Raw genomic sequence first — 12,817 nt, 5'->3', positions numbered from 1 at the left:
CACGCACTTTACATGGTATTGAAGTTTCACCAATATATTGTTGATGAAAATGAAGTGGAAACAAAAATATCTGAATTTCTTGAAGCGCATTTCTGATAACTATTTGAAGTATTTGTAACTTCGCCCATGTGGTCTTCTAACTATTCTCAATGAAACATTTTCAGAGAAAAATGTTTCTTCTACGAAGGAACAGAAATAGTTTGATGATAAAGAGGCTACAGAATGAGATAAGTCCAATTTTATCGTCACTTAATATTTACTAAGTGTTATTCCACCGAAAAAATCCAGTTATTGAGTTATTTTTGAATGACTGAAGAATGATTGGAAATGACGAACCCAGTTCTGAAATCTCTAAAGTTTAATGAAGCTGAATAAGTACTTTTGTATTTACCACAAACCTGAACCTGAACAAAAATTGTAGGTGTGATGAAAGGAGGAGTATAATTTCAGAGAATTTTCTCTCTTAGGTGCTCATTTTGTAAATGGTAATTTTTGGAATGGTTCGAAAAAATTTCAATTGGACTCAAACGCAAGTACAATATATTCACTTGAAAGATTAATAATTCAAAAGTAATATATCAGATAGTTCAGCCGCTTTCTCCTTTCCAACCAATTTCTCAACAATCTCAAGTGCAAATTCGAAGGAAGTCGATGGCCCTAGGCTCGTTATCAGATTTCCATCTATTTCTACTCTTTTTCCTGTATAATTATAACTCCCTCTTTCTTCCATTTTACTCCACATGGCAGGATAACAGGTGACATTCTTGCCAATGCCTATTCCATGCATGGCTAGTGCTACTGGACCTAAAACAGAGATGAAGTTAATAATGAATTTTCAGTAGCCAGTGAAAAGCGAGTTCTACTCTTCAAACCACTGCCCTTTACCGAAGATTATATGAATATCTAGTCTCGAAGTCTCAGCAAATACTCACTAACTGCAAGTAGTTGCTGAGACTTCGAGCGAGAACTAATGAAATGCACCACGAAACATTGTCACCCACCTTCAAAAAAAATAATAATAATGTCTTTATTAGAACGACATTTTATACGAAACACAATATATATTATACCAGTGGTTCCCAAACTATATATATATATATATATATATATATATATATATATATATATATATATATATATATATATATATATATATATGCCTAAATCATATGACTACACGCAACCTAACTTATTTTAACTTAGCCTAAATTATTTATATTCATTTCGGCGACATAAAGTGAATATAACTGAATAAGAATACATTTGTTCCATGGGAATTTTGTGGTTTGAATGTAATTATAAAAGCAATTAGAATTTTTAGCAGACACATTTAACCAAAGACACGTTACATTTGATCTTTTACCAAAAGTTGATTAGCTAACTTCCTTCTAACTAGCTTCGTTTCCGAGTAACGGAGTATCAGTTTTTTTTTCAATAATTCAAAAGTCTTTTTGCCGATTTTAATAAAACTAGGTGAGTTCGTCAGCAGTAAGAATGGTCTTCTTTACATAAAATTAGATCACGGATAATAATTCAAACGACGTCACAGAGGGTTACCTGATACCTTACAATGATAAAAATCATTGTATGCCACTGTTTTTCTCCAAGTTTGATATTTTTATCACACCGAACAAATGAAAATTGACTAATGTGTCTTCTAGAGAACATTGCAAATCTCTGTTCATTTTTAATGTGTTACAAGATATCCTCGACTCACAACTACAACACTAGATGCGCTATACAGAAAAATTGAATCTCAATGTACAACATACTTCTTCAGCAAGTATAAAATCTTAGTTTAAATACATTTAAAAAAATAAAGCAATACCTACTTCTACAAATTTCAACTTTCCAATTTTGAAGTAGGTGTCAGCTTCCTGTTGATGAAATACTAGATTTCCATTACATACAATACATTAAGGTTTTTTCATCTTATTCATCTCTCTTCCTTAATCATTCTTATATACAGGGTGTCCCTGGACTTTTCGATATTTCATAGTAGAGTAGCTTGTTAGTTTAAAAACACCACGAATCTACAGAACTTGATATTTCTTTTGAAAAAATATATGCTATCACAATTGTGACTTAAACTTCCATATAGGTACTGTACTTTTTGTTTACGACTTCATTTTAGCATACTTTGTATTATTCCTGTTATAAATGTTGTTGAATTAACGTTATCATTATTATTTCTGCTTTGATAATTATTCATTTCAAATAATGGTGGACGAGCGGGTTTGATGTGGTCGAGTGAAACTACATTTTTATCAAGACTCGTTGCTCCGATCGACTTTCCACACGAGTACTTTTATTCATAAAATTGTCCAAGTAACCTTAATTTGTTGAAAAATATTGAAAAATATCTGTCATTTCAAAGTTTTGGGGTGTGGACCATCGGGGGTAGTCCGTTCCTGACTTTGTAGCAAAACAACTGACTCCTGCATGAAAGCTCATCGAAGGAATTCATTTGTTTAGTCAATTACCAAAATTTGGATGATTTTGAATATTCACTTGAAAAGTTATCAAAGAAAAACATTTTTCATTTTGTAACTTCGAGGGCCCGTAACTTGGTTACGAAGACTTTTAGGAAAAAAAGTTATATGAAGTACTGGTGATATTTTGACCCCATCTATACATTCCCGAGAGGAAAAGAGGAAGTCCAGGGACACCCTGTATAAACTGTTCAATTTTCAATTGTCTGTGTGCTGTCATCATTTATAAATAATTTTTATAGGAAAGATTAGTTATTTTTTCGTTTTATTGTCCTTGTACAAATGTAATGACGTTACTTAATGTAGTGAAATAAAATATTTGTATTGTTTTATTCTTTCATAAATCTTCAATTCAGTTTTATTTCTATCTCTATTCAAATTTTTTCATTTCAATATATTTCGAACATTTTTAATCTTGAATTTAAAAATAAGAGTAGAAGTCTGTGAACACTTAGTGATACGACTATCGTCAAACTTAAATCAGTCCGTTTCGTCTTTGACGATTTTATCGAACCTGATATGTAGAATTAAAACCTCTGACGTAAACTGAATCTATTGAAAATACTAAAAAACCATGTTAGCATTATCATCAGAAGATGACTGACGCGCGTTTTGCTAACAATATTAGCATCATAATCATCAAGAGATGACTAAAACTGTTTCAGTCATCTACTGATGAATATGCGAGAGAAAGTATTTTTGGTCTAGTATGGGTAAAGTGTTTTAAATAGTTTGATTTTAAAAAAAATTCAACTCTGAAGTCGAAAAGGAAATTTTATGCTCTGATAGCAGTTCCCCACTTTCATTTGAAAAAACACGATTTAACAAAAGTGAGATCAAAATCTGTTGACTATGACCTTACCGGCACATATTGCAGCAATCCACCCTCCACATTTTTCCTGTTCTTTGAGCATTTCACCAACATCTGTAGATCCACCAAAAGCTAGGGAACCCTGTAAACCTCCAGGAAGAACAATGATATCGAATGGTCCTTTCAACTTAGCTTCACAAATTCCTATGTCAGGTTTTACTCGCACCCCTCTACCACACTGCAAAAGAGACCCATCTGGTACGCCAGCCGTTGTGACCAAAATCTATGAAAAACGAAAAAAAAAAAGCTGTGTAGCAGATTATTTATTTTTATTACCCCTGCTCTTGATAATATATCTGTAGCAATAACAAATTCCATCTCCTCTGATCCCGATGCAACTAGTACCAAAGCTGTTTTGGACATTTTCCAGTCGAATAATAACAAGAAATGTTGAAATTAATATGATGGAATGTAATATAATCGAATGAAATGAGAACTAATGTAAACAAAAATGACACTCTATTCTTTATAAATAAAATGATAACAGTATCAAAGTTACGAAATCGAAGGCAGCCTTAATTATGTGCTTATGTTAATCTAACTTCTCAGTCGAGTGGTAGATAAAGAAAACAAACTAACCGAATTTTGTATACTGGATGGTCCAAAGTAGAAGTACTACACCCTAACAAAAATATACATATTATTTTTGGGAATTGAATAAGTTCTCTTCTGTAACAGAATATCTAAGGGAACTGAAATGTGGAAATAGACAGCTCTCGAAGCTGACCAACTTAATTCTCTCTAAATAAGTCTTGTTAAAAAACATCTAGATGACAGTTTCTTGTATAGTTTCGAAATGTGTATCAAACGAGAGACAATTACAAACTATAAAAACTCAGTTGTTAATTCGTAAATGCTTTTGAATGATCTAGAAAAATGTCGGCCAAACTGCACCTGAAAGTTATCATGGAAGTCTTTGAGGTATTGAAAGATAATTCATTTGTATCACACCACTTTTTACTGAACCTAAATCAGCTTCAATACATAGTTTTTTGAGAGCTATACCTACTATTATGGTGCCATCGGAATACAAATGAAGTCAATTCACCTTCAATGCTTTAGCGAGATCACTAACACTGCAGCTACAACACCCGGGTTATATTTTTTCTAGTAATGCAAACATGGCATAATTCGTACTTTTTCCGACTGGTATGTACTGAGCAAAAGATTATTACTAAAAAAAGCAGAGTCATCCATTGGTTCATAAGGTTTTTTACCAGTTTCGCCAGAGTTGGCAATAGAGAAATCGGTCTTGTCGGTCTTGGATTTGATGCCAATTCACAATCACCTTTGGATAATGGTTTGATGACTAAAACCTTCAGACAGTCAGGAGAAATACCACTTGAGAAAAATGTATTAATAGTATCTGCTAAGATTGTTAATGTATTCCCTGGAAAGTGTAAGAGAACCTTTGCGGAGTTATCATTCCAAACTGATGTGTTTCGTTTATATATCTATCAAAGTGTCTATATATTACTTTCTCTGAGCTGGTAGATGATAGCAAAAAGGAATATCGTACAGTTATATTTTTAGTAAAGAAAGTATGATCTTCCTGTGCCAAGATATTCCCCATATATATTTCAATAAATTGATGAATGTAGCCGTTACTACGTGGTAGGAGATCATCATGAAAAATGAGAAATAAAGCCACTTACTTGTATTTGTAACTAAAATAAATGCAGTTTCGTCCTACCTATAAGGTCATTTTCAAACGAATATAATAAACTGATATAATTAACAATGTTAATCCTTATATCTATAAACCACTATAGGTAATAAAAAAGACGGTCCTTAACCGAGTACCTGAATTTTGTTTACCTGTGACAATGTGGGTACGCCAATCTAAAAACCGGCGAGTAAACCACGTCAATTTGGTCATTTAGTAGGTTAAATCCGCAATGCTTATGAATTTCCAAGGATTCCAAATAATCGAGTTTCCAAACCTTGCTTGCATAGTGCAAATTTCATGATTTTATTCCAAGGAATGGTCTGAAAACATCGAATCATTCTTACCTAGTCTGAAAGACCTTTCATATTCAGCATACAGTTTTGAGAAATCCCGGCCACATTGTCTCACATAAACACTATTACACTCCAAACGCTTAAGCTCATAAACTGCAGATTTCTCCATCCTGTCCACTTTATCTTTGGCATTTAAAAAGAAATTGGATAATATGGCATGTGGCTTGAATGCCACTTCCACACTGTTTTTTTCTAAAAAATCCCGTAATTGTCTCTGTTCTCTTACCAAAATATGTTAAAGTTACAAATTTCTTGATTTCTGAATGAATATTTTTCAATATTATTCCATTGTTCTTCCGAACAATGTTCCGTTATTGAAACTATATGAGGAAATTTGTAAGTTTCTAGAAAAATGTACAGGTTATCATTTTTATTGCCAACTGATTAATGTTCAAGAGCATCACATAGAGTGCATGATGTCAGTAAGTTCTTCTCATTCTAGTATTTTTTCCTTCCTATAAGGTGGATCAAACTGTGAAAATTATTCTTCAAGCAGTTCGTATTTAGTCAAGAAAAATTTATAATTTTTGGAAAAATGGTTTTTTAAAATTAGGTTGAAGTGCCATAGGTAGGTACGTCTAAAGTGAGTGGGTCTATTCGACCCTCCACCACAACCCATAAGGGTTTATTGTGGCTCACACCTATTCACACTCGGCCAAATAAACCCAGCTTGTTAACGAAGCCGATTAGTTTGTATGGTGAGTGGTCTTTCAGTTCAGATGGTGAGAGTACGGATCTGCCGAACTCAAAGAACCTGATTCGGTCCCCAGCGAGGCAGGCACAAAGTATATGCTCTGCAGTTTCATCATTTTCCAGACAGAGGCGACACACACTGTCTTCCGAAAGTCCAAGTCTCTGCATGTGATGACTCAAATGACAGTGACCTGTAAGAAGGCCTGTTAGACATCGTAGTTCATCCCTACTGTAGTCCAACAACTGTTTAGAATCAAGCTTCGAAAGGTGAATAAACGCCTTGGAGTGAGCCAATCCTCGAAGATTCTGCCAGAAGTCCATAACTCTTCTTGCCATTCAGGCAAGTACCATAGCTCTCATTTGATTTTGAGAAAATTTTTGCTAGCCCACAAAGAAATTTGATATTCTGACTGAATTTTCAAACTTTCATCATTTATCCTTAATTTTGTATCATGTTAGCTTTGAAATTCTTATGAAGAAAGTACCTACTCATTGAAGAGGCAGTTAAAAATGTACCTATAAAACGTCATTTCTAGAATTTAATGGTATATAAGTCCCAATTTGACTAATTGTCAATGGATATGTATCAGTAACCCTTGTGGGTTAAAATACTATCGGTTTGAGATTATAACATTTCAAGGTTGTATATATAATTTAAGACCATCATAGGAGGTGAAGGATGATTTGAAGTTGAGATTGCCATATAAAATTACTTTGGACTTGATGTTAACTATGAAGAAATTGATACCAAAGCAAGGATAACTGAATCGGAGTTATCAACATTCAATTTGCGATTACTAATTCTAATATGACGACTCTAGAGACATTCCATTGGCATTCTCAAAGAGTAGGCCGATTTATTGAACTACTAGTCGGACACGAATTATTCTCCCAACTTCATTTCGGTAATCGCGGAGAATGAACTATATAGTCACGATCTTTCACAGAAGTCAAGTACTTATAAAGCCTAGGATAAAGTATGTTTTGCCCATTCCACAACACATGACAATTTCACATTTTTTGTTGAATCTCTCAATGTTCCCGGGTACTCAATATGAATGTTTCAAAAAAATGCTCGGGTGTTTTTCAAAAAGCATTATTTTATTAAACTAACACGGTTCCCATAGTCTACAAGAGAATATTTGCATGTGAATACTTGTTCATTTAACACATATGGTTTGGGTCTCCGAAAAATCCTGATGTAAACCCAATCGAGCTTTTGTAAGATGCATTAGGGCGATGAATTGAGTTTTGTCGGATTGTTTAACAAAATCTTTTTGTTTTAAGTGATGAGCTTGTTAAGTGGTGGAAAAACAATTTATCGGAAATGTTTGCCGACATTATTCAGAGCATGTCAAGAACTCTTTAATCTTCAAACATGTATATGGTGTTTTAATTTTGTTATATAGTCTTACAACGCATAAGTTATTTGATTCAGACAAAGTTCTAATTGAGAATAGTCATTTCAAAGAATCTTTCGTTTGAACCAGTTTATTCAGAGGCCTGATTTTTCTCAACACGCTGATGAAATTTATTTTCACAATAAAGTACCTACTGAACAAATGCTCAGGGCGTCTCAATAAAAACAAAAACTTGTTATTCAGATTACACCACCGAACTTACATATGTGTTGTAATGCAAATACATTCTAACAAACGAAAAATTCGTCACCCTGAGATCACTAACCGAAGAATTATGAAATTTTCATGTAACCATTCGTTCATAATCTTCATATGTTCATCAGTGATATTTAATTGAATCTAAAAATGAATCAAATAGATTTGCTATAAAATTGAAGGAAAAAAATTATAAAAATGATCATGAAAAGATATCATCATTAAAAATTAAACACTATTAAATTGGAAAACTAAATATTTTCCTTTGAAATTGATTAAATTATTAATAATATATAAATCAGAAAAATAATAACTGGAGATTTCAAATCAACTTTTCGATTGTGTAAATAATACATTTTCTTTTATTGCCATAATTTAAACTTGTTTATTTAGGTCATCATTTCATTTTTATCAATCGTTGAAGAAAAAACTGCTGAACAATTGATATGAAAATTGAACATAAGCACTTTTTTGTGGGGAAAAGAAATCGAAGTTTTTTTATACTTTTTTTAAGTTTCTTCACTTTCCACAATCTGAAAAAATATAAAAATTGTAAAAGAGAACTTCATACAGGTGTAGAAAGGGCAAACTTTTTATGAAAAATAAAACTTTCTATATTCTTTACCACTTATATTTGTAACTAACGTTACTGCAGTTTCATTCTATACAGATATTTTCAAACGAATGGAATAAACTCCGTATAGGACGAAACTGCAGTAACATTAGTTAAAAATACAAGTAGTAAAAAAAAGTTTTATTTCTCATTTTTCATTATAATCTCCTACCTACCAAAAACTTTTCAGTTCACCCCGATAAGTTACTGCATAAATTCAAAAATGTTTTTACAAAAAACGAGCTAATAAATTATAACGATACTGATTTTAACGTTTTGAGACTGAAAGCTGTCTCCATCTTCCTAATTGGAGAAAAAGTAAATGTAAATGAATCTCTCATTCTTTTTAGTTTGGAACATTTATCAAATACAAGTTGCTGACAAATAAACCATTTTTCTTTGTGAAAAACACTTTGAATTAACGCGTGTACTTATTGGGGTGAACTAAAGCATTCAAATTTTTTTCCATTACAATTTTCATGTTACAGATTGAAAAGACCCGAATAAAAGGTTGATCAGGATAATTTTAGTAGCTTTGAATGTCAAAGTGAAAACTTATTTTTGTCAATTTGCTGTGCTACAGTGGCTAATGGGAATGCGATAGTCATAATGCACTTGTCATAATGCATAGGTGGCTCGCGGAATTATTAACTTATATAATATAGAATACGAGACTAATAACGTCAATAATTAACGCCATGAAACAAAAAAAGCCCACCGTGTTTTCTGTGATGATATCACAAATAATTTTGGTTTCATTTGGGATTTCATTGAATGGAAGCATATAGGAGTCAAACACATTCAAGTTCTCTATAATACTTACTTACTTGATAATTATGGTAAAAAAAATTTGTTCAGAAACTTTGTCAATAGATGATAATTTCAGTATCCTGAGTATAAAATTGTTAGTATTTACATCTCAAATCAAACCTATTTATCGAAGTTTTGTCGTAGGACAAAAAAAAATATTATAATTACATAAATTTGCATAGAATTTCGAAGATTCTTTTTCATTAAAATTGTCCCGAAAATTTTCAATATTCACCCCTTCTCTGGGCATATTTTAGAAATCTGAAAGATTGTATAAAAAAAAATCATTTTGGAAAATTTGTGTTGGGAGACTTATCAGTCATCCCCTGATGATGATAACTTGGTAAGCCAAAGAAAAAATGTTCCAGTGCAAATTCACATCTTTAAAATGTTATCTGTAAATGACGTGGCGCTAGTCATGAAACAAATGAATTGTCAAAAAACCACAGGAAACACATTTGCGATTGTGCTTTTTAATATTTTCATAAACATTTGTAAAATAAGAAAATACAATTATTTGATTGAATTTTCTCTTGAATGAAGCAGGCTCTTGTGGTAAAAAATAAAAAACTGTCAGTTCAACAAAATCAACTATATTACAAACATATTCTAACATTTAAATTTTTTTTAATTAATCAACAAGTCAAAAGTAAACCCTTAGCGACTTCAGCTGCTTTCTCCTTCCCAACCAATTTTTCAACAATCGTAAGAGCAAATTCAAAGGATGTTGCTGGTCCTTGGCTTGTTATTATATTACCATCTACAACAACTTTGTCATCTTTCAAGTAGTTATACTTTCCCTTCTCTTGCATTTTACTCCACATTGTAGGATAACAAGTGACATTTTTACCAATGCCGATGCCATGACTAGCAAGAGCTACTGGTGCTAAAACAGAAATAGCTTATTGAATAGTTTTTTAAAGAAGTCCGTATTTTATGGAAGTTACATAATTTATAGAGATGATGAAAAAGGAAAGGTTAGAGTTATTCATGAGATTATTTAAAATTGAGGACAGTCAACAATACTTATTGACCAAAATACTTATTACATTACATGCAGGCTCAGGTTTTTTAAGTAAACAAAAATAACTATTTTATATAACATAAAGCCTACCCGGAAGCAGCAGCCAACAAAACAGAAAGAGAAAGAGAGAGAGAGAATGAAATAAATCTCATGCAGCAGAGGCCTTCAAAATACCCCTACCGAACATGGAGGTAAGATTCCTCCCAAATGACTCCTTATCCTGATGTGTGTGTATTTATGCTAAAAGGATGTATGACACTGAGCTTTCTCGGTGTGAATTAGAGAACCTTTGAGATACTGGGTGTCCTCTCAGCGTAGGAAGCCTTGTCACGGTAATGCCGAGATGAACCCCCTTTGCCCAACTACTTATGGGATTCTTTAAGGAACATGAAGTAATAAACAAATCCAACTGTTGATTTTGTTGACAACCCCAGAACATAAGGTGGTGCAGTCAGGAAGCAATTTACCGCCTCTTCGAGAAAAGGATATATAATGAATCTGCCTGGCATCAAATTCTTGAGCAACAGAAGCGGAGTCTGCATCAAGAGAGGAAAGAAAATGCATCTGAGCAGCTCAGCAAGTGCTTACCTTCAAAAAATGATTTGCCCAAGCCAGAGGTGAAAAAAACCTGCTTGGTTGAATCTGATGTATCATTAGGTATAGCTTACAGATGCCCTTATATGGGTAGTTTGTTCTGAGTATCAAAGGAAGTGATGATCTTGGACATCCGGCAGCCTCAATATCCTACTTACCAAATAAATGTTATTATTATTATTATTATCATAAAATTTATCAAAAACCACTCTGAACCAGCTATCCTGAAAGATCACTCACCAACTAGATTAATGGGTGGTGAACAAAATATTTTCATTACAATCACTTCACACCAGATGTTCCAAATTCTACTCATCTTTTCACAATTGCATCATCAGTGAAGGTGTTTTTTGTCCACTTTGAACCAACAGTTTACTGATCTAAGTATTTCCTTCTCCAGGAGGATTTACACCTCTCTACTAGAAATTAGGACTGTATAAGGCAGGCTATATAGTTGACTATTGGAGCTATTGAATTGTATGTCATTCCTAGAACCCTGCGATTTTCAACTAGTAGTTTGCTACACTTCACCTAAGCATGTTTGGTGCAATAGGCAACATGCACAATTCTACATGTTGTCCACCTAACACCCCTCTCCAGAAGGATGTGGCTTTTCATGACTATCGACAATGTGTTGCCAAAGCTGAATATTCATGATTATTGAACTTACCAGCACAGATGGCAGCTATCAATCTTCCACTACATTCCTGTTCTTTGAGTAGTTCACCAACATCTTTAGATTCTCCCATAGCATTTGAACCTCCCAAACCACCAGGAAGAATTATAATATCGAAAATTCCTTTTGATTTAGCCTCACATACTCCAATATCAGGTTTTATATGGACACCTCTACTACATTTCAAAAGAGAATCGTCAGGAACCCCAGCAGTAGTAACTTGAATCTACAAAAATAGGGAAATGATTATCATGTTTCCCCAAGAAGTCACTGTTTACCCCTCCTCTGACCAACACATCAGCAGCAACTACAAATTCAATTTCTTCTGATCCTGGGGCAACTAGTACCAGTGCTGTCTTGGACATTATCTTCTTCGAATAAGTACGATAAACGAGGCTTTTGAAAAAATATAATGAAAAGTTTGGCCTGTCATTTACAAACTATGAATAATCAGTTACTATTAAAATTTAGTTAGGGGTAGTTTGATATTGAAGTTCCCTTAAAAAATTACTCAAATTTCTGATTAACCTTCTAGGGCATGAATTCAATGATGATTGAAAAATCGCAGAATTATTGTAACATCAATTAATTCTTCAGTGTTGAACATGACAGTATAAATGAACATTAGAGGAAAATAACTATATAAAAATGAGTAAATTTACTGTCACTTTACCGAAATAAGTAACGGCAAGAAATAACAAAGTTTTATACATTCTTGTTTCATATTTACCTGTAATTCAGTAATCTCTTTTCTACTAATTTATGGTAAACTCGGATAAACATAACCTAAGAAACAACTCCGAATCTCTTTAGTAGGAGAATATATATTGATGGGATAGAGAGTATTCTATGTTCTGGTATTGTACCAACAAAACGCATCCACTGTACTACAGATGAGTTCTTAAATTTAACAGCAATCAAATTTTCATCAGCGATGCCGTTGACAAATTAAATCTGATGAGTGATGTGAAGTATTTCATAATAATAATAAATTATCACTGCGATAAGTTACTTTACACAACTATATTTCATTTTACAGCTGTCAACGATATATCAGTATACTGAATGATACACAATAAACAATAACAATATAGAATTATGAGAATGTTAATTTAACAATAATTGAAAACTCACCAAAATTCCACACAACTGACAACATAAACAAAATTTCAAATTGATAGGGATGTATAGGAGAGATTTGTATGAAGATGGAGAAGTAGAAAGCTAAAACCTTTCTCAAAGAAAACAAAAATTGTTCATTAAATGTGGATGTGCCGACGATAGACGATGAATGCCACTCAAATGAAATGCATAGGACAAAGGACAATTAATATCTAACTTTTTAAGAAATTCTAGTAGTCCAGATCCAGATATGAAAGAATTTATTCTTTTATTCCACTGATTTT

At 32.8% G+C, this 12,817-nt stretch overlaps 2 protein-coding genes across 4 annotated transcripts; both read right to left on the bottom strand.

Moving 5' to 3' along the window:
* Nucleotides 1-523: 523 nt before the first annotated feature.
* Nucleotides 524-3,816, bottom strand: LOC111517882 (protein dj-1beta). The gene is made up of 3 exons (XM_023174163.2): nucleotides 3,640-3,816; nucleotides 3,355-3,586; nucleotides 524-804 (listed from the first exon to the last, which is right to left on the bottom strand). The coding sequence occupies exons 1-3, from the start codon at nucleotides 3,724-3,726 to the stop codon at nucleotides 557-559; spliced, it is 567 nt and encodes a 188-aa protein (XP_023029931.2). The 5' UTR covers nucleotides 3,727-3,816; the 3' UTR covers nucleotides 524-556.
* Nucleotides 3,817-9,694: 5,878 nt separating this feature from the next.
* On the bottom strand, nucleotides 9,695-12,796 carry LOC111517890 (protein dj-1beta). Of its 3 annotated transcripts, none has more exons than XM_023174173.2 (4): nucleotides 12,546-12,796; nucleotides 11,690-11,807; nucleotides 11,406-11,637; nucleotides 9,695-10,003 (listed from the first exon to the last, which is right to left on the bottom strand). In XM_023174173.2, exons 2-4 carry the CDS (start codon nucleotides 11,774-11,776, stop codon nucleotides 9,753-9,755), a joined length of 570 nt encoding a protein of 189 aa, XP_023029941.2. In that variant the 5' UTR covers nucleotides 11,777-11,807; nucleotides 12,546-12,796; the 3' UTR covers nucleotides 9,695-9,752. The 3 variants fall into 3 exon arrangements, with proteins under 3 accessions (XP_023029941.2, XP_074040322.1, XP_074040321.1); XM_074184221.1 differs by lacking the exon at nucleotides 12,546-12,796 and adding an exon at nucleotides 12,142-12,448 and having other exon boundaries at nucleotides 11,690-11,782; XM_074184220.1 differs by lacking the exon at nucleotides 12,546-12,796 and adding an exon at nucleotides 12,142-12,443.
* Between the last annotated feature and the right edge of the window lie 21 nt (nucleotides 12,797-12,817).

The sequence above is a fragment of the Leptinotarsa decemlineata genome, unplaced genomic scaffold (genome assembly GCF_025532065.1).
Source record: "Leptinotarsa decemlineata unplaced genomic scaffold, Ldec_3_MD MMD2_tig00026354_RagTag_RagTag, whole genome shotgun sequence".
NCBI lineage: Eukaryota > Metazoa > Arthropoda > Insecta > Coleoptera > Chrysomelidae > Leptinotarsa > Leptinotarsa decemlineata.
Note: the sequence above shows the minus strand (reverse complement) of the source record. Positions and strands in the feature narration are given on the sequence as shown.

Coding starts and splice junctions, on each gene's coding strand:
- LOC111517882 (XM_023174163.2), bottom strand. CDS start 3,726: ATGTCCAAAACAGCTTTGGTACTAGTTGCATCGGGATCAGAGGAGATG. Junction 3,587..3,639: donor ATATATTATCAAGAGCAGGG/GTAATAAAAATA, acceptor CGTTTTTCATAG/ATTTTGGTCACAACGGCTGG. Junction 805..3,354: donor GATTGCTGCAATATGTGCCG/GTAAGGTCATAG, acceptor TCTCTGTTTTAG/GTCCAGTAGCACTAGCCATG.
- LOC111517890 (XM_074184220.1), bottom strand. CDS start 12,194: ATGTTTATCCGAGTTTACCATAAATTAGTAGAAAAGAGATTACTGAAT. Junction 11,808..12,141: donor AAGAGATTACTGAATTACAG/GTAAATATGAAA, acceptor TTTTTTCAAAAG/CCTCGTTTATCGTACTTATT. Junction 10,004..11,405: donor GATAGCTGCCATCTGTGCTG/GTAAGTTCAATA, acceptor TTTCTGTTTTAG/CACCAGTAGCTCTTGCTAGT.